This window comes from Mobula hypostoma, chromosome 7, assembly GCF_963921235.1.
Source record: "Mobula hypostoma chromosome 7, sMobHyp1.1, whole genome shotgun sequence".
NCBI classification, from domain to species: Eukaryota; Metazoa; Chordata; class Chondrichthyes; order Myliobatiformes; family Myliobatidae; genus Mobula; species Mobula hypostoma.
In genome coordinates, this window is record NC_086103.1 from 150,633,460 (window position 1) to 150,653,494 (window position 20,035).

Genomic DNA, 20,035 nt, shown 5'->3' on the forward strand with positions numbered 1-20,035 from the left:
GTGCCACTCTGCTGGTTTCTTTGCTGTTGACTTTTAGCCATGCAGTCAAGAAAACTGTTCCTCATAATAAGAGTATGCAGAATAAAGAGGCAGATCCCTTGAAGGCCACCTCCACTGCAAGTCAGCAAGTCTATACAAGCATGTATCTAAAAAGGATTGCGAGATGGTGGCTAGAGCTACTGCAATTTCCACCCTGATTTACTCCTGTAATATTTGATCCATTTCACTTGGTGTGGGTTCCTTTTCTACTGCTAACCTGTTAAGTACCTGTTTAATTTTATCCTGTACAATGCCACTAATGCTTTCTACTTTAGTGTGACATCCTTCACCTGGTGAAGATAGATTCAAAAATATCATTACCCTCACCCTGCCCATCACCTCCACAGAAAGTTTATTTTATCATTTCTAATAAACTATAAACTTTTTAGTTTTTTCCAATGTATTATTTATATGGGAGATTTGAATTCACATTTATGTCATCTATTTTTATTTTTTCTTTCCCTTAATCATTGTTTTAATATCTTCTCCAAAATTGTCCATATTCATCTGGTGTCTCAAGTGTAGTATAAAGTCTTGGCTTTGCCATTAGATATGTTTTTTCCAGTTTCCTTGTAATCTTTAAAACTTGTTCACACCAGTAACATTAAATTGTGTTTGAATTAAGGGTGAAATAAAATAATTTAGGCAATTTTATTCAGACTGCTGAGAAAATTGCACATTTTCTGTCAGCTTTTATGTAAATATACAAATTATATGATACAAGAAAGCTACTACACAACTATGCTGTTTGATGTCTGTAGGCTCGTATATAAATTGCAATGTAAGATGGCCATCTGCTGTCACATATATAAATTTTCATCCTGACAGTGGAATGGTGTGGGGCCTGAGAAAAATTTGCACATAAGACCATAAGACATAGGAGCAGAATAGACCATCTAGCCCATCAAGTCTGCTCCGCCATTCAATCATGACTGATCTTTTTTTCTATCTCCTCCTCAACCCCAGTTCCTGGCCTTCTCCCTGTAACCTATGATCCATGTCCAATCAAGAACCTGGAATACACATCTGTATATTACCATCTTTGTCAATATAATTCTTACTCCCATTTCTCATGTATATGCTCAATCATAAATCACACATACACATTAAATACTGAGGTACAAATAAACATTTTATATAATTAGGATAAGCCACCTTTCTGGCTGCCATTCAAATGAATGCATTATAGATATCTGCATGAATAGATTTAGGTAATTAGTTTCCATTGGCTGCACCAAGTTAAACAAAATACATGAGTGAACAGGGCAAGATGGGATTGAAATTTGTTGACCCATGTGTTGACATGGATTACTGTTAAGTTAGAAAGATGTTTTGCAATGGACTAGGTGGGCCAAATGACTTGTTTATGTGCTGTACTTTTCTATGACTCTATAAGAAATGGTATCTCAGCTTGAACTTAATAATGGGATGCCTTTTGATCACCAGAATTTTGTTATTTTTTAGAGGGCAACTTTTTGCTTTCCATACCTGAAAGCAACTTATGCAGAACTATACAGTGGGTAATGGAAATCATTTATATTACAGAAAATAACAATATGGATTGTTTTCCAGGAATGTAACCCCTCTCCCCCCCCCCACCACCCCATAATGCAGAGTTACAGCAAAGACCCAAGAGTTTGTACTCTAAGAGACCATCATGGCTCAGAATACCACTATAAACTCTTTGAGTTTCATTGATTGATTTAATTAGATTTTTATATACAGTGGCATGAAAAGTTTGGGCACCCCTGGTCAAAAGTTCTGTTACTGTGAATAACTAAGCGAGTAAAAGATGAACTGATTTCCAAAAGGCATAAAGTTAAAGGTGACACATTTCTTTAATATTTTAAACAAGAAAACTTTTTTATTTCCATCTTTTACAGTTTTATAATAACAAAAAAGGAAAAGGGCCCGAAGCAAAAGTTTGGCCAAAAAGTTCTATTTTAACTTCAGTCCACAGGACTTGTTTCAAAAATGCATAAGGCTTGTTTAGACGTTCCTTTGAACCTTTTGAATAAAACTTTTTGGCCGCAATGAGAAAAGATATGTTTGGAGAAAAAAGGGTGCAGAATTTCATGAAAAGAACCTCTCTCCAACTGTTAAGTATGGGGGTGGATGGATCATGCTTTGGGCTTGTGTTGCAGCCAGTGGCACGGGGGACATTTACTGGTAGAGGGAAGAATGAATTCAATTAAATACCAGCAAATTCTGGAAGCAAACATCACACCATCTGTAAAAAAAAAAGCTGAAGATGAAAAGAGGATAGCTTCTACAACAGGATAATGAACCTAAACACACCTCAAAGTCCACAATGGACTACGTCAACAGGCACAAGCTGAAGGTTTTGCCATGGCCTTCACAGTCCCCTGACCTAAACATCATCGAGAATCTGTGGATAGACCTCAAAAGAGCAGTGCATGCAAGATGGCCCAAAAATCTCACAGAACTAGAAGCCTTTTGCAAGGAAGAATGGTCGAAAATCCTCCAAACAAGAATTGAAAGACTCTTAGCTGGCTACAGAAAGCGTTCACAAGCTGTGATACTTGCCAAAGGGGGTGTTACTAAGTACTGCCATGCAGGGTGCCCAAACTTTTGCTTCGGGCCCTTTTCCTTTTTTGTTATTTTAAAACTGTAAAAGATGGAAACAAAAAAGTTTTCTTGCTTAAAATATTAAAGAAATATGTCATCTTTAACTTTACGCCTTTTGGAAATCAGTTCATCTTTTACTTGCTTGGCTATTTAGCTATTCACAGTAACAGAAATTTTGACCAGGGATGCCCAAACTTTTGCATGCCACTGTATATGGTGGAAATTTCATTATCCTCAAATACATATATCATAGAGACCTGCTTCCATGATGAGTTCTGGCTGTCCTCCTGGAATGCCAAGTAACAGAATATGGCTGCATTAGCCAACTATATGGCTTCTGCCACCCACAATAATATTCTGTCACATCAGCTTGCTTGCACCCCGCTTCCTCCATCCCCAGCCCCACATGAGTGTACCATGAAGTGACTAGGATCACACATCCATCTTGGTGGCCTTATGTTTCCTTATTTATCGACTAAAAATCTACAATGCAAGATGGGCAGTTGATCTCACTCACCTATACAATCTTTTATCTTTCAACCTTAGTATGTAACAGTGCAAAGGTGACCAGAATTCGAGCAGGATCTATTCTTCTGGGGTAATCTTGTGTCTCAATATGATACAAAGACAAGAGATTTCTCCATAGATACACAGCCCCTAGTCACTTCACTTATTGCTTTCTATACATCAGAGCACATTGAATGAACAGTAGTAAAGGTCATAAGCCAGGTAAGTAGAGAAACATCATCAGATATAATTTCTGTCACAGTGGAAATAGATAGGAACTGCACTAGGACACCACTTAACAACTTCCTGTTCAGAATATGTAGTTGAATTTGTGTGTTGACAATCAAGCTTCATGCAGAAGCACAGTTTTCAGTCCAAGGTAGCTATATTCATTGTGCAAATGATGGAATACTGTTTTATATTAGTACATTCCAATCTCCTATAGGGCTATTGGAAATTGGATTTATTGTAACTAAATATATTTAATTTTGATAGCATTGCTATGCAGAACTTACACAGTATAGCAGTGAAGTATTATATTTCAAATTTCTGTGGAAACAGGTGCAACATTGCTGTCATCTTCATGACTGAAATGGTGGTTGACCACAGTGTCAGGGAAGACTGGGCCCTACACCTTCCTCTGTTAATTCATGCACTCTTTCTAGGTATGTTTGAATTTTAGTTTTTTATATTTGAAGTTGACAAAAATATTTGAATTTACAAGTGGTGTAGGTTCATATTATATTTTTGTAATAGATTGAAGTAGTCACAATATTGAAAATTAGTTATTCCATATTCCAGTTTTTCATAGTAATACTCTAAAAATACAGTACTCAATTATTCAGAATTTCTGATAGTGTGGTATCTGACTCACTCATTACTCCAAAATTCAACTGGGATGTGCAGCCAGAGCCAGGCTTCTAATCAAAATCATAACAGTAAACTCCGCAACACAGTCCACAAAGAGGAAAATTTAATCCACAGGCTACTTTTAATTTAAAGACAGACACAGACAACTGACCTGCTCACAGACAAAGCAGCTAGGTTTGTAAAATTGTTTAAAGACGTTGTATTCCTGCACTTTAACTTGATTTTTATTTTTAACCCCATAAGTACCTGAATATCCCTGAATCCTGACAAAATAAAAGAAGTAGGCCCAGATCCATGAGATAAATGCATTGCCAGTACAGCTTTTGTTTCTGAAGGAACAAATGTGTTCTCAAGGAATTCTCAAATTTACATCAACATTACAATCATTATTCAATATAGTATAATGTAATAGCTGAATACCAAGGTTAAGATTGTACTTAATTTGCTATTATTCTATTTTTAGGTCTTGATCATTATCGTCCAGAGGTGTTTGAACACAGCAAAAGATTACTTTTGCACCTCTTGTTAGCTCTGGCCTGCAGTGATAATTTTCAAGCTGTAGCTACTGTTCTTCTGCTTAACAGAGAAATCAGCGAAAGTAAAACACTCACAGTAAAGCCAGCTTACACACCAGAGTATCTCTATTCGGGTAAGAGTAAAATTGAAATGTACTGTGATTACATTGGGAGTTTGTAAATTTATGAAATTAAATGATGTTATTTTAAATATTTCTAAAATGCAATACTAAATTGAGTAAGAAACACATGGATACCAGCTTTTATTAATAAACCTATTTGAATGCTATTTTGTAGGATTTTATTTTAAATTGGTTGATAGATTCTTGATTGGTCAGGACTTGAAGGGATACGGGGAGAAGGTAGGAGATTGGGGCTGAGAGGAAAATTGGATCAGCCATGATGAAATAGTGGAGCAGACTCGATGAGCCAAATGGCCTAATTCTGCTCCTATATCTTATGGTCTTATTTACATCCCTTATTAGAATTAAGAGAAAGTGAAGGATATGTGCCTCCACCAGCCCAGTTTATGATTCAGTAAGGCCATGGGTAATCTGATCTTTGACCTCAACTGTGTCTTACTCAATCCTCATAACCTTAGGTAACCCGAAATTCAAAAATCACTCTCAGTCTTGAATACGCATCCATGGGTCTGTTGAGAAGAAAGGTAAAGATTCACAACCTTTTGATAAGAAATTCCTCCTCATCTGATCTTAATTAGTTGACTCCTTATTCTGAAACTATACTCTGGTTCTAGACTCCACATAAATTATCCTTAGAATCTGATTAATCTTCAACAGGAAAACTCCTTTATCTCCAAATTAATGCCTATGCATTCTGGAGCAAGTATATCCCTCCTTAAACAAGGAGACTAAAACGGTATATGGTGCTCTCAAGTGTGATCCCTTCAAATCTCTATATGTATACAGCAAGATGTTCTTATTTTTATATTCTATCATCCTTACACTGAAGACCAATAATTCATTTGCTGACTTATTTACTTTGTGTACTACATGCTGATTTCTGTTATTTACATAAGAACGTAATGATCTTTCTGATAGTTCTACACTTCAAATAATATTCTGATTTTCATTTATTCCTACCAAAGTGACAGTCCTCACACTTCCTCTCATGCTTCAAAGTATTGTGAAGGGAAATGTCTTGCCACTAATTTAATGGTTCTTCCTGTCTTCCTCACAGCTTATCTCTCCTATATCATTAGTAAACTTAGATATAATAAATTATTTCCTTCATTCAGCTCGTTTATATAGATTGTACATGGCCTATTTCCTGATGCACTCAGCTGTGTTTATAGCATGCTGCCATGAAAATTAGCAGTCAAGGATAATGCTGTTTCCCGTCAGTTATCAGTCCTCCACTCAATAATAATTAGTCTCAACCTCATGAGCACATTACCTTGCACGTGGCATCTTAATCAATTCCTTTTGGAAATGGATGTAAATTTCAAATAATTTTAACGATGCTTTCTTATCATGATATTTTGAGTTCTCTGTTAGTGTCTGCATTATTAACTTCTCGTCAGCAAAGGGTAAAGGAAAATACTTTATATTCAGACACAACCAGCAATGTTAATAAGTTAGCAGAATGCTCTCAGCAAACATCCATTTGACAGGATAAAAATAATCTGAGGCTGTTCTTGGACCAGAACTCAATACAGTACTGCATAATAAGCAGTATCTGCCAAGCTAAAAGACAAAAGTCTTCTCCATATTTTCCATGCAAAGCATGTTCCTATTGTGACTTTGGAGATAGCTCATCTTCTGCAGAACTGCATTTTAGCTGAGCTGTCAGCAGCCTTCAGATAAATCCTGGGAGAGTTATTGAGGAAAAATCCTGCTCATCCTGCCTCTATGGAAAGTTCTTTTTTTAAACTGTGCTGATGAATTCTGAATGAATAAATATATTTGTATTATATAAACTTAGGTCTCTGATTAACTTAATCAAAGAGCCTGTTTTACATACACACTTAGGCAGTCTAAACTCACACCCAAGAAAATTACATATGTATGGCACCTTTACCACACCCACATCTGCACACAGTTAATGCCAGTGATTTGTTTCTCACATCTTTTGAAACACGCGTCCATCTACTGAGTACACCTGTTATTGGGTCCTAAAGAATTGGCCTCAGATGGATCCAGCCCCATTCCCTACATATCAAATGGCTAAGTATCTGTGATTTAGACTTTTTCCTAAGAATTCTCTTTGTTTGCAGTTGTTTTCACATAAAACAATATTTTGAAAGCAAGAATAGGTTATTTAGATATTCCGAGAGGTTTTGACATCGTTGATTAAACATTTCAGAACTTTATTTAATAAAAATAATATTTGATAGTTATGGTGAATTTAATTCTATAAAATGAAAATCCAAACTTTAGGGTAGAAATTATTGTATGATGCATCTATTTTACAATGGGAAAGCAGTTATATTACTACTGTAGTAATCCAGAGACCTGGACTCTTAATCTACAGAATGTAAATTCAGATTCCATGTTGAAAACTTGTAACTTAATAAAAGGGATGCAGATGCTGACTGCAGTAAAAAAATACACTGAAACACACCACAACTAGAAATGGGTAATAAGTGCATCTCTATGCAGTAATTTATGCATGACATGAAATAGTCAAAACAAAATATGAATGTAGTTATGATTAATAACATTGGATAGAGGAATTTGAACTTGTACTCTCTAGATTAGTAGTCCAGGTCTCCATGTTACTAGATCAGTATCCTTACCACTTTCCCATTATTATATGATAGTACTCCTTGGTTCTAAAGTCCTGTTATTATATGATACTACATGATAGAAAGTGCTCAACAGTACTTTCCAAAGAGTAACCAAGGTAGACAACAAATGCTGGCTTGGTAGACCCATATGTAAATTGAAATTTTGAAATTAACCCATATATATGTTACAACGCAATGTGTAAGATATTGAAACATGTAAATATCTTGCAATATTTTTAATACCATACATTGTACAGATATTTTTTCATAGAATAATAGATAGTTGAAAACATAAAGGGGGTGAGGAGTTCACTGTTTACCAGAAACTCAACTGGACTAGCCACACAAAGAGCTCAGAGACTGAGTATCCCATGCTAAGTGATTGTATACTGATACCCCAAAGTCTGTTTAAAACACACAAGTCAGTGTGTGGTGCAATGCTCTCTTATTCTAATAGGTGACAATCCAAAGTGTTTGACAACTTTCAGGATAAAGTAGTCTACCTAATTGGCACCCTTTTGCCATCCTAGTGGCAGCTAAAAATACTTCAGTTATACAACCAGACTACACCAAAACCCCTTTCCAAACTTACAATATTTACCACCTGGAAAGACAAGAGCTCCAGATTTATGAGAAAGCCACCATCTATATAGTCCCCTCCCATGATGCACAACATCCTGCCTTGGAAGTTTATCACAGTTCTTTCATTGTCTTTGGATCTAAATCCTATAATTCCTTCCCCTTTGCTGGGAGCACTTCTACCAGAAGCACTGTGGAGTTTCAGATTCAGATGTGTTTATTTATCACATGCACAAGAGAAGCGTACAGTGAAATATGTTGTTTGTGTTAACAACCAACACAGTCTAAAGCTGTGCCTAGAATAACCTACATAAGAAGAAGGCAGCTCAACAGTACTTTCCAAAGAATAATCGGGGCAGACAACAAATGCTGGCTTGGTAGACCCATATGTAAATTGAAATTTTGAAATTAACCCATATATATGTTACAATGCAATGTAACTTGTGCAGTGATTTTTGCAATGATAATTATGTTTCCTTGTACCAGGTGGTTATAATTTCTTGAGAGAGTATCAGTCCTCTCCAATTCCAGATTCAGGATTAAGCTCAAGTTCCACCTCTTCCAGTATCAGTCTGGGAGGTAGCAGTGGAAACCTACCACAAATTTCACAGGAGATGGAAGAAATTGGAACGACACCTGAAGTGGATGAGAAAGCTCATAAGCTAATTGAGTTTTTAGCAACCAGGTAACTAAGCACAAAACCAATAATATCCTTCAGTTAGTTTGTGATTTCTGTCAGGAGATATTAGTGAAATTCATGTAAAGTCTAAGAAATCTTTATCATTAGTGACATTAGAAGTCAAGACATAAATCATGTATAGTATTTGCTATGCAGAATTGAAATAATCAGCATAATTCTAACACTGCATGAACTATCCACCACATACACTCAATACTTTATCTCCTGATGTTCCCAATGTAGAAAAGTCTCCCAAGTAAGTTTTATTTTTTTAGCAGCTTTTATTATGGCCTCGGGTACTTATTTTCCACCAACTTCTCCCAACTCTACCAATACAGTGTAGCCTACAACATACACGTGTGCCACAGAACCATTGGACAGCTGCTTGAAATCCACTAGCCATCAAGTTTAAGTTCCAGCTTAATTATCAATCAACCAAACGTGAATATAGCAAAACAAATCAGTGTTCCTCAGGGGCCAAGTTGCAAAACACATTACCAACAGCACACAGCAGACAGCACATAGCACAAATAGCACATATTGTTATAATTTCAGGAAGAAAACATACAGCCTCAAGGAGAAAAAATATAATGTAGCCCAAGTCTCTGTGTGGCATGACTAGGTTGATGGTAAGTTGTCCTGGTCCAGCTTGTTCTTCCACTGAGCGAACACCAGAGGGCAGGAAAACCTTAGAGTTTCCTCCACTGAGCAACTGTCACAGGCAATTCCACAGCCTTGGCCTAGGCCTAGTGTTTGCCACAGCTGGGGCAATGCAGCTTCCCCACCTTCAGTCTCGCCAGTGAACCAGATTTGCAGTATTCTACGTTACCAGTGTCCAACAGGATATTGCTATTGCAATAAAAACGTCCCAAGTCAATCATTCGCACCACACACCTTCTAGGTACAATGGTACACAGCAAATCCAGGCAACAACACAACAATGGTCTTCAGTAAGTCCAGCTCCATCTTGTCAAGGTACCTGCTGATGGGATAGTCCTTACAATCATTAAAAAGACATGCAAGATGAACAGAAACAACTTTGATTGTATCCAGAGTGGCCGCTGCATCTGAGAGTGCCACCATGTTACTGGAAATCAAAACTTCTTTATATTTTAAAAGGTAGAAAGTATTAATTGTATGTAAGCTGTTCATTATTTTAGCAGTGAAAATATCCTTCCACTCTTTTCTACATATTATCACATCAAAGACTACAATAGTTTAATTTTTACATACTTTATGTAGTTTTGGCTGAATTATAGGCCAGAATCATGTGAATTTTAATAGAATGACTTGCTGAATAAAATTGTTTTGTATAGGACATTTGGACCTCTTTGGTGCCATGAAGATATTACGCCAAAGAATTACAATTCTAAAAGTGCTGAAGAACTAACAAACTTCCTACGTCACGTTGTGTCTGTATTCAAAGATGTGAAATCAGGTATTTTACTTTACTATTTCAAGATATCTACAGTTACAGCAATACTAAGCAAAATTGTCTTGTTCATTTTCTTGCTTTTCACAATTATCTGATAGCTTAGGGTAGCACAGTGGGGCAGTAGTTGGTGTTAATGCTTATAGCTTCAGCAGCTACGGGTAATTTCTGATCTCCAGCTATCTGTGAGGAATATACACATTCATCCTGGGATCACATAGGTTTCTTCCAGATGCTGTCTGTGGTTTCCTCTCACATCCAAATAGGTTAACTGATCACAGGAAATTCCCTCTTTGAATAGCTGGGAAGCAGGAGAAAGAAGAGAATTAATGACAGGGAAATCAGTGGTGGAATGAGATTGCTCTAAAAACCAACATAGACTCAGTGGGCTGATTTTTTTTTTTTGACGTTAGCTAAAGGTTCTTCAGCATTGCAGTGCTACTATCTGCTAACTTCTGCAATTTGAAATAACTGAAGAATTGTAACAGACAAATTAAATTAAGTAACCTAACTACTGAATGGCATTAATGTGAAAATCAAAAGAAAACTGCAGATCCTGGGAATCAAAAGCAAAAACAGAAAATTCTCAGTAGGTAAGGTCACAGTTGTGGAAAAGAACTGGAGTCAATGTTCCAGGTAAGAAACCCTTATCAGAAATCCAATGCCTTGCACTAATTTGGTGTCCCTTCTGCTGCTGAACTCTTATCAAAAGAGGGTCTAAGCCAGAGCATTTGGCTGCAATCTCAAAGTGTGGGCCAGGATACACAGCAGAGATTTTCATCTGATTATATAAAAGCAAAGTCTAAAGATTCGATCCACTCGATCTGGCACTTGGATATTAGCTCTTTTCACTGCGGTCATTCTACCAATCTGATACATAGAATACCAAGTTACCAGATCTGTACTGGGTTATGTGAAACACCTTCAATTTGAAATCTACTTGCAGATCTGCTCGTGAGTACATTTCCTGAAGATTTTCCCGAAGGAGCAAACTTCATGTGTAACTGCTTGGTGATGCTCCTGTTCTATTAATTAACATAATGCTTTAAATATAAGTGTTACATTGGAATGAATAAATAAACTTAATAAAACAAAAAAATACTTGAAACACCCAGCAGGTCAAGCAGCATCTGTGGAAAGAGGAGGAGAATTAATGTCTCAAGTCAAAGACCTTCGTAGAAATGGGAAAGAAATGGGTTTATTGAATCAGAACTGGCCAATTTTGCTGGAAGTCATTTATCTATAATATTGGTTCCCTTTTTCTCTCACTGTTCTCTTTTCTATCTCTATAAACTGGGAATATCCATTAGCTCCACATTTCACAATAGAGTCATAAGAAAGTATAGCACAGTCACAGGTCCTTCAGCCCATCTAGTCTGTGCTGAACCATTTAAACAGCCTAGTCCCATCGACCTTCACCTAGACTATACCCCTCCCATCTATGTACCTACCCAAACTTCTCTTAAACATTGAAATTGAGCTTACATGCACAACTTATGCTGGCAGCTGGCTCCACACTGTCGCATCCCCCTGAGGGTGAAGATTTCCCTCATGTTTCCCTTAGGCATTTCACTTTTCACCCTTAAACCATCACCTCCAGTTGTTTTCTCACCCAACCTCAGTGGAAAAAGTCTGCTTGCATTTACCCTATCTAATACCCCTCATTATTTTGTATACCTCTATTAAATCTCCCCTCAATCTTCTACTTTTCAAGGAATAAAGTCCTAAGCTATTCAATAATTCAGGTCCTCCAGTCCCAGCAACTTCCTTGTAAATTTTCTCCGTACCTTTTCAACCTGATTTACATTTTTCGTGTAGATTGGTGACCAAACCTGCACACAGTGTTCCAAATTAGGCCGCAACAATGCCTTATACAACTTCAACATAACATCCCATCTCTTGTACCCTGTACTTTGAATTATGAAGGCCAATGTGCCAACAGCTTTCTTTATGACCCTATCTGTCTGTGCCACGACTTTCAATAAATTATGGACCTGCATTCCCAGATCCCTTTGTTCTACCGCACTCCTCAGTGCCCTGCCATTCGCTATGTAACACTTACTGTAGTTGGTCCTAATGAAGTGCAGTACCTTGCACTTGTCTGCATTAAATTCCATCTGCCATTTTTCAGCCCATTTATCCAGCTGGTTCAGATCCTGCTGTAGGCTCTGATAATCTTCCTCGCTGTCCACTACACCCCCAATCTTGGTATCAAATGACAACAGACCCAGCATTGATCCCTGGGGTACTCCACTAATAACAGGCCTCCAGTAGGAGAAGCAACCATCTACTACCACTCTCTAGCTTCTCCCACAAAGCCAATGTCTAATCTAATTTACTACCTCATCTTGAATTCCAAGCGACAGAACCTTCCTGACCAACATCCCATGTGGGACATTGTCAAATGCCTTGCTAAAGTCCATGTAGACAACATATATTGCATTGCCTTCATCAACCTTCCCGGTAACATCCTCAAAAATCTATGTAAGATTGATTAGGCATGTCCTACCACACACACAAAGCCATGCTGACTATCCTTAATCAGTCCTTGTCTGTCCAAATACTCATACATCCAGCCCCTTAGAATACCTTCCAATAACTACTGATGTTAGGCTAGCCAGCCTATGATTTTCTGGATTATTTTTACACCTTTTTTAAACAGTGGAACAACATTATCTATCCTCCAGTCCTGTGGTACCCCACCTGCCGCTAAGGATGATTTATATATCTCTGCCAGGGCTCTTAAAATTTCTGCACATGCCTCCCACAGGGTCCAAGGAAACACCTTGTCAGGCCCTTGGGGAATTATCCACCCTTATTTGCCTCAAGACAGCAAACACCTCCTCCACTGTAATCTGTGTAGAGTCCATGACCTCACTGCTACATTGTCTCACATCTATAAACTCCGTGTCCATCTCCTGAGAAAACGCAAATGCAAAAAATTCATTTAAGTTCTCCCACGTCTCGTTTGACTCCACGCATAGATTGCCATTATGATCTTCCAGAGGACAAATTTCGCCCTTTGCATTCCTTTCTCTCTTAACGTATCTGTAGAATCTCCTAGGATTTACCTTCACCTTGTCTGCTAGGGCATCTTCATGCTTTCCTTTGGCCTTCTTGATTTCTTTTGTTCTTTTGTATTTCTTCTACTTCATAAGTATCTCATTTACCTGCCTATACCTGCTATGCATCTACTTTTTTTTCTTAACCATGGCCTCAAATCTCTAGAAAACCAAGGTTCCTTAAACCTGCTGTCTTTATCTTTTATTCTGACAGGCACATACAAGTTTTGTACTCTCAAAATTTCACTTTTGAAGATTTCTTATTTACCAAGTATATCTTTGCCAGAAAACAGCCTGCTCCAATCCACAGTTAGAATCTCAACCCAAAGACTAGACCTATCTTTTTCCATATTTAGTTTGGAACTAATGGCATTCTGATCACTAGATGAAAAGTGTTCCCTTACACAAACTTCTCTAACCTGCCCTGTCTCATTCTCTAATAGGAGATCAAGTATTGCACACTCTATCATTGGAACTTCTATGTACTGATTAAGCAAACATTCCTGAACACATTTGACAAACTCTCTCCCATACAGTCCTTTTACAGTATGGTCCTAGTCAATATGTGGAAAATTAAAATCACCTACTATTACAACCTTATGTTTCTTCCAACAGCCTGCAATCTCTCTACAAATGTTTTCCTCTAAATCCTGTGGACTGTGGTCTATAATGTAGCCCCATTGACGTGGTCATATGTTTCTTATTCCTCAGTTCCACAACTTCTCCAGTCTGTCCTGACTCATAACCTTTGTCTGTGCTCTCACCTTCTAACTTGCAGCATTAATCCATCATCAATTATTTATCCTCACGCTAATCCTGACCTCACCCTATCACTGATGTTCCCCCTCCCTCTCCCTCCCCTCCATCTTCTCTAAACTGAAATCTAACTTGTTTTTTTCTCACATTCACATGAACAGTCTTTGACATAAAACAGATGCCACCTGTTGAGTGCTTCCACCTTTTTCTATTTTTATTTATGATTTCCAGTATCTGCAGATTGTTAAAATTTCTAAGTAAATGAACATTTTTTTGAGAAATATTTATGAAGTCTTAGCATCCACCAGTGGCAAGATGTAAGCAGGCTTTTACAGAAAACGTTGTGACCTTGTCCTGTGTACATTAAAAATTACTACAGATAACAATAAGAAATATTTAAAAATAAATAATGCAAAAAGTGAGGAAAATGGTGAAATAGTGTTCATAATTAATAGACCATTCAGAAATCTAATGCCGGAGGGAAAGAGGCTGTTCCTGAAACATTGTGTGCATCTTCAGGCTCCTGGACCTTCTTGATAACAGTAGTGAGAAGAGGGCATGTCCTGGATGGTGAGGGTCTTTAATTAAAGATGCTGCCTTCTTGAGGCATGGCCTTTTGCAAATGTCCTCAGTTGTGGGGAGGCTGGTACCCATGACGGAGCCTTCAGTGCTCTGCAGCTTTTTCGATCCTGTGCGTTGGAAGTGATGTAGACAGCCAAAATGCTCTCCTCAGTGTATCTGTAGAAATTTGCTAAAGTCTTTGGTGACATACCAAATCTTCTCAAACTCCTAATGAAATACAGCCACTAGCATTCCTCCTTCATGTTTCCATCAATATGTTGGGCCCAGGATAGATTATCTATGATTTTTACACTCAGGAAGTTAAAGCTGCTCACCCTTTCCATAGCTGAACCCTTGATGAGGACTGTTGCGTCTTCTCCTGACTTCAGCTTCCTGAAGTTCACAATCAATTCCTTTGTCTTACTTACGCTGAATGCGAGGTTGTTGTTGCGACACAACGCAACCAGCCGATCTATCTCACTCCTGTACATCTCCTCATCGTCAAGTGAGATTAATATTACTTAACATGATGTAAAATATTTTAATGCTGTTGGTATCCCTTTTGTACTGAAGTTGTAGATGTTTATAATAATTAAAATACATTATCTCCCCATTTTTCTAGGCTGCTGTATGGAACAGCGATTGAGTGAAGTTGCTTTACAGACAGCACTTTCTAGCTCATCAAGGCATTATGCAGGTCGCTCGTTCCAAATATTCAGAGCTTTGAAGCAACCTCTATCTGCACATGCCTTATCTGACCTACTTTCAAGATTAGTAGAAGTAATAGGAGAACATGGTGATGAAGTTCAGGTACGCCCTTCATGTTTGACCCAACCATATCAGGCTACTGTATGACAAACTAAAGTGTTGAATGATTGCAATCCCCATCCATTGTAGAATGGGGTCATGTAAAACAAGAAGTATTAAGGTATTACATCTGGTCAGTGCAGTTAGTTGACCTCAACTTGTTTCTTTTTTTCTTTGAAGTTAAAATAAATAAAATGACTTGTAGTTTGAATGTCTTCTGCACACAGGGTTTGTACGATATTTCACTAAGTTGCCTTAATGTTATTGTCCTTCACTTCTTACAGTGCATTTCATTTGTTCAGCATTCTCATATTTCTGCAGGAAGTAATTGTTTATTTAGTTTGGGACAAACCCATCAGACAAGGTGGTGAAAACAGCTTTGATAATCAAGGAGCTTACTCTATTTCATCTGCATCAATCACAGTTATCAAGACGAAGTTGGTGCTGTAGCTGGCAATGATTGACTTTATTATTCAATTTAATCCTCTTTCCAAAAGTTCTCACGAGCTCCTTGTCTCCAGAACTGAAGGAATAAGAAATATGAGCAAGAAAAATGGTTTACAGCTCTATTGATATTCACGAGAGGAATTGTTCAAGCTTAAATATTAGAAATAGAATACTGAATAGCTCCCCAAGTATTTTCAGTCTGACACATTATTATTACCTTTATTCACAAATTCAATGATTATGATCAAATCTCACTTAAAAATCTAGAATATCTATTACACTTAGAAGAATTTGTAACATTCATGCACAATAATATGATTATATTAATTGATATCGTATCTATAATTTGCTAAACATAATAAATATATTTTAATTATCACATAGATTCCAAAAGTATTTAAGTAGAAAAGTGAGTTTAAAATATTATTTTTAACCAAACCTTTAAACAATATGGGCTTAAATTATCAGTGGGCAATTCTGTAGCTTTCCCTTGTAATCTGAGTTCAGCTTGTCCCCTATGAGTGCGTCAATATCTCTCACTCTGTGACTTAGAAACTCTGAGTTGAACCATGTTTCTCCAAGAAGGTCAAGGGGTTTAAAGTAACTGAAAACGCATTATCTGGGGGTGCTATTGCCTCAGCTTGAAAATAATTATACCTATGAAAAGAATTTCAAATTCTTGATTTCTATGATTATTTAGCAGGTATTTCTCAGTGAAATAGTTCTCAAATGTATTTGAGTATAATTAATAGATAAAAGTTGAATAGAATTTGTTGAATAGTTTAAAAAACTGTTTACAGAACTGAACATTTCAATTTTTTATTATGTTAGGGCTATGTAATGGAAGCACTTCTTACACTGGAATCAGGAATTGACAATCTGGCAGATTGTTTGAAGAACAGTGATCTGTTAGCTGTTTTATCTCGGTAAGAAGTTTTACCTCTACCAGAATATTATGTGTTTTATTTATGATATGATATTTCAAGAAAATATTCTATTCCTGATGTACATCACCAGCACCTTGCCTTATGATCTGTATTTTTGACCTAACACTGACAGTAGAGGGCTACTTGCACAAGTAGTAGAATGACTTTGATACAAGCAAACATGATCCCTTACTTTTATAGAGGACGTACCAAAATGATTAAGATAAGAAATAGGAAATAGTTCTTACCAGAACTGCCAATTAAAGAAATGGCAAAATTTGGGTAAATATAATCTCTTAAAAATTAAGTAGCCATTTAAATGGGAATAGCAGGTTTCAATAGTATATCTAAAATGTACAAAAATGTAATTATTTTCTCTTTTATAACCACTGGCCATTTCTCTAATAATTTAAGGCAATTGCTGCAGTCTGTAATGTTTATACAGATAGTGAATATTATCAGTCCTGATGAAGGGTCTCAGCTCAATGTTGGCAGTTCCTTTCCTCTTAATAATGCTGCTCTACCGTCTGAGTTCCTCCACCAGATTGTTTATTGCTCAGTTTATTATGATATTTCCAAATTCAAAGCCAGGTTTCAGGCGATTACCAAAGGTGAGAAGAGGGTCAATAATGTCATTAATGACACAAAAGTTGGTGGTGTTGGGGATTGTAAAGAAGGTCGTCTAAGGCCACAGCTTGATATAGATCATGTTGAAAGGTAACTTGTTTCATCCCAAAAAGCACAAGGTGATGCTTTTTTAGGATATGTGCAGTGAATAGTAGGACATTAGTAACATTGATGAACATAAAGAACTAGGGATCCAAGTCCATTGTCCCTTGATAGTGGCAGTACAGATCAACAGGTTGGTGAAGAAGGTATATAGCACTTGCCTTCATAAATTGGGATACAGAATATACAAGGTGGCATATTATGTTGCAACTTTGCAAAACACTAATTAGACAACAGTTGGAGTATTGGTGTGCATACTTCTTTACAGGAAAGATGTGATTATACTGGAAGGAGTGCTGAGGTGATTCACCAGGATGTTGCCTGCATGAAAGATATTGGATAGACTAATCTGGTGTGGCCTGGAGCACAGGAGGCACTGAGCTGATCTGTTAGAAATATCTAAAGGTATGGGAGCCATAAGTAGGGTAGATATCTGAAGATTTCTTTGCCATAGTGGTGGCATCCAAGACAAGAGGGCATAGGTGAGAGGAAGGAGTTTTATAGGAAATTTCAATGGAAGGTATGATATATAGAGAATAGTTGATGTCTGGAATTTACTGGAAGAGAAGGTGGTGGAATCCAACACAATCACTATGTTTAAGGGACATTTAGACAGGCATTGATAGAGGCATGGCTTAAGATACAGACTTTATGCGTGTTGGGGGGCAAAAGGGTTGGCATTGATTCATCATTGAACGTTAACAGATCTTTTGATTACAACACGCTGGAGGAACTTACCAGGTCGGGCATCATCCGTGGAAACGAACAGTCAACGTTTTGGGCCGAGATCCTTCGTCAGGACTGAGGAGGGAGGGGGCAGGGGCCCTATAAAGAAGGTGGGGAGAGGATGGGAAGGAGAAGGCAGGTAGGTGCCAGGTGAAAAACCAGTAAGGGGAAAGATCAAGGGGTTGGGGAGGGGAAGCAGGGAGGGGATAGGCAGGAAAGGTGAAGAAGGAATAGGGGAAAGCACAATGGATAGTAGAAGGAGGTGGAACCATGAGGGAGGTGATAGGCAGATGGAGGAGGGGGCAGAGTGAAACTGGGATGGGGGAAGGAAGGGGGAGGGAATTACCGGAAGTTGGAGAATTCAATGTTCATGCCAAGGGGCTGGAGACTACCCAGACAGTATATGAGGTTTTGCTCCTCCAACCTGAGTTTGGCCTCATCATGGCAGTAGAGGAGGCCATGTATGGACATATCCGAATGGGAATGTGAAGCAGAGTTGAAGTGGGTGGCAAGCAGGAGTTCCTGTCTGTTGTGGCGGATGGAGCGGAGGTGCTCAACGAAGCGGTCCCCCGATCACTTGGTCCAAGATCTTTCGATTGTGCATTCCGTCACAATGGACTCTGATCATTTTCTGTCCCATTGTTTCTACACAAACAACATTTCCACCCAGGGCTAATCTATTGCGATCAAGAATGAAATTTACATTCAGTTGCCACTTTATTAGGTATACCTGTACATTTGCTCATTAATGCAAATATTTAATCGGGCAATCATGTGGTAGCAACTCAGTGCATAAAAGCATGCAGGCGTGGTCAAGAAGTTCAGTTGCTGTTCAGAACAAATGAATAATTATAGGTGCTAAGCCTGGTGGTTTAGGTATTTCAGAAACTGCTGATTTTCTGGGAGTTCCACGCATAACAGTCTCTAGAGATTACAGAGAATGGTACGAGAAACAGAAAACATCCAATGAGGAGCAGTTCTATGGGTGAAAATGCCTTGTTAATGAGAGAGGTCAGAGGAGAATGGCCAGACTGATTCAAACTGACAGAAACTGGAATAACCACGCGCTACAACAATGGTATGCAGAAGAGCACCTGTGAAAGCACAGCATGTGGAACCTTGAAGTGGAGGGACTGCACAGCAGGAGACCATCAACACACACTCAGTGACCGCTTCTTTAGGTACAGGAAGTACTTAGTAGCCACTGAGTGTATAACAGCATTTCCCTCCCAATGTAAATGTGTCAAAAATAATTTTGTCATCTCAATCATTAAAAATTCATTAAAGTGATGAATTATTAGGAGCATTCAGAGTGAAATTTTAATCCTTGGTCATAGAGTCATAGATTTGTACTGCACAGAAATATGCTTCCACAGATGAATAATAGCCACTTAATTCAGACACTGGAGAGCATCCATCTATGAAAGTCTTCTCCAGAATGAGTTCTTGCCTTCAGAATAAGAGGGAAAAAAAGACAAAAAAATAAGGAAAGGAAATTCATATCACAAAGGCATTCTTTATTGCAACTTGGGATTTGCTTCACTAGGGAGAGCAATAAATCTATCAATGACATTTTTCTTTCCAATTATATTTAACATAAAAATTCTTTGACATGCAGTTCTTGGCTGGTGTATGATGAAATATTATATTGAATTCAATCAAACCATCAGTTTTGTCCAAGCATTTTTCATAATCCTGCTCTTATCCCTCTTCTTTTAAGTTTTAGTTCTTGTCCTTTTTGTTTCTGTCACTGTTTCTAGGAAGACAATCCAGCAGCCTGGAAATACTGTACAATCCCCCTGGATTTTACAGGATTGAGTTGTGAAATAAAACTTGTAAAAATAAAAATCTGGATCTTGAACCCTAAGCATATTTGGAATGTGAACTCTGTGTGCATAGTGGATGAATAATGATGTCTTGTACTGTTGTACGATGAATGTTTTCTATCACTCTTGCTACAGTGGGAACACAGATGCCATAAAGAAAGAGAGTTTGTGGCAGGCAGTAGGAAATTAGAAGGATACAAGTTGACTTGTGTGCTATTTAGAGGGAATACCCCATT

At 37.8% G+C, this 20,035-nt stretch overlaps 1 protein-coding gene across 4 annotated transcripts in view; it reads left to right on the forward strand.

The window, feature by feature from the left end:
* Positions 1-20,035, forward strand: part of LOC134349656 (protein furry homolog) — a 293,846-nt gene that overhangs the window by 215,408 nt on the left and 58,403 nt on the right. For all 4 annotated transcript variants that reach the window (XM_063054280.1, XM_063054282.1, XM_063054284.1 and 1 more), the window contains exons 38-43: positions 3,697-3,800; positions 4,469-4,654; positions 8,335-8,533; positions 9,844-9,965; positions 14,961-15,148; positions 16,424-16,518. In XM_063054280.1, the coding sequence (XP_062910350.1) occupies positions 3,697-3,800; positions 4,469-4,654; positions 8,335-8,533; positions 9,844-9,965; positions 14,961-15,148; positions 16,424-16,518 (894 nt within the window). The remainder of the gene's footprint in view (positions 1-3,696; positions 3,801-4,468; positions 4,655-8,334; positions 8,534-9,843; positions 9,966-14,960; positions 15,149-16,423; positions 16,519-20,035) is intronic.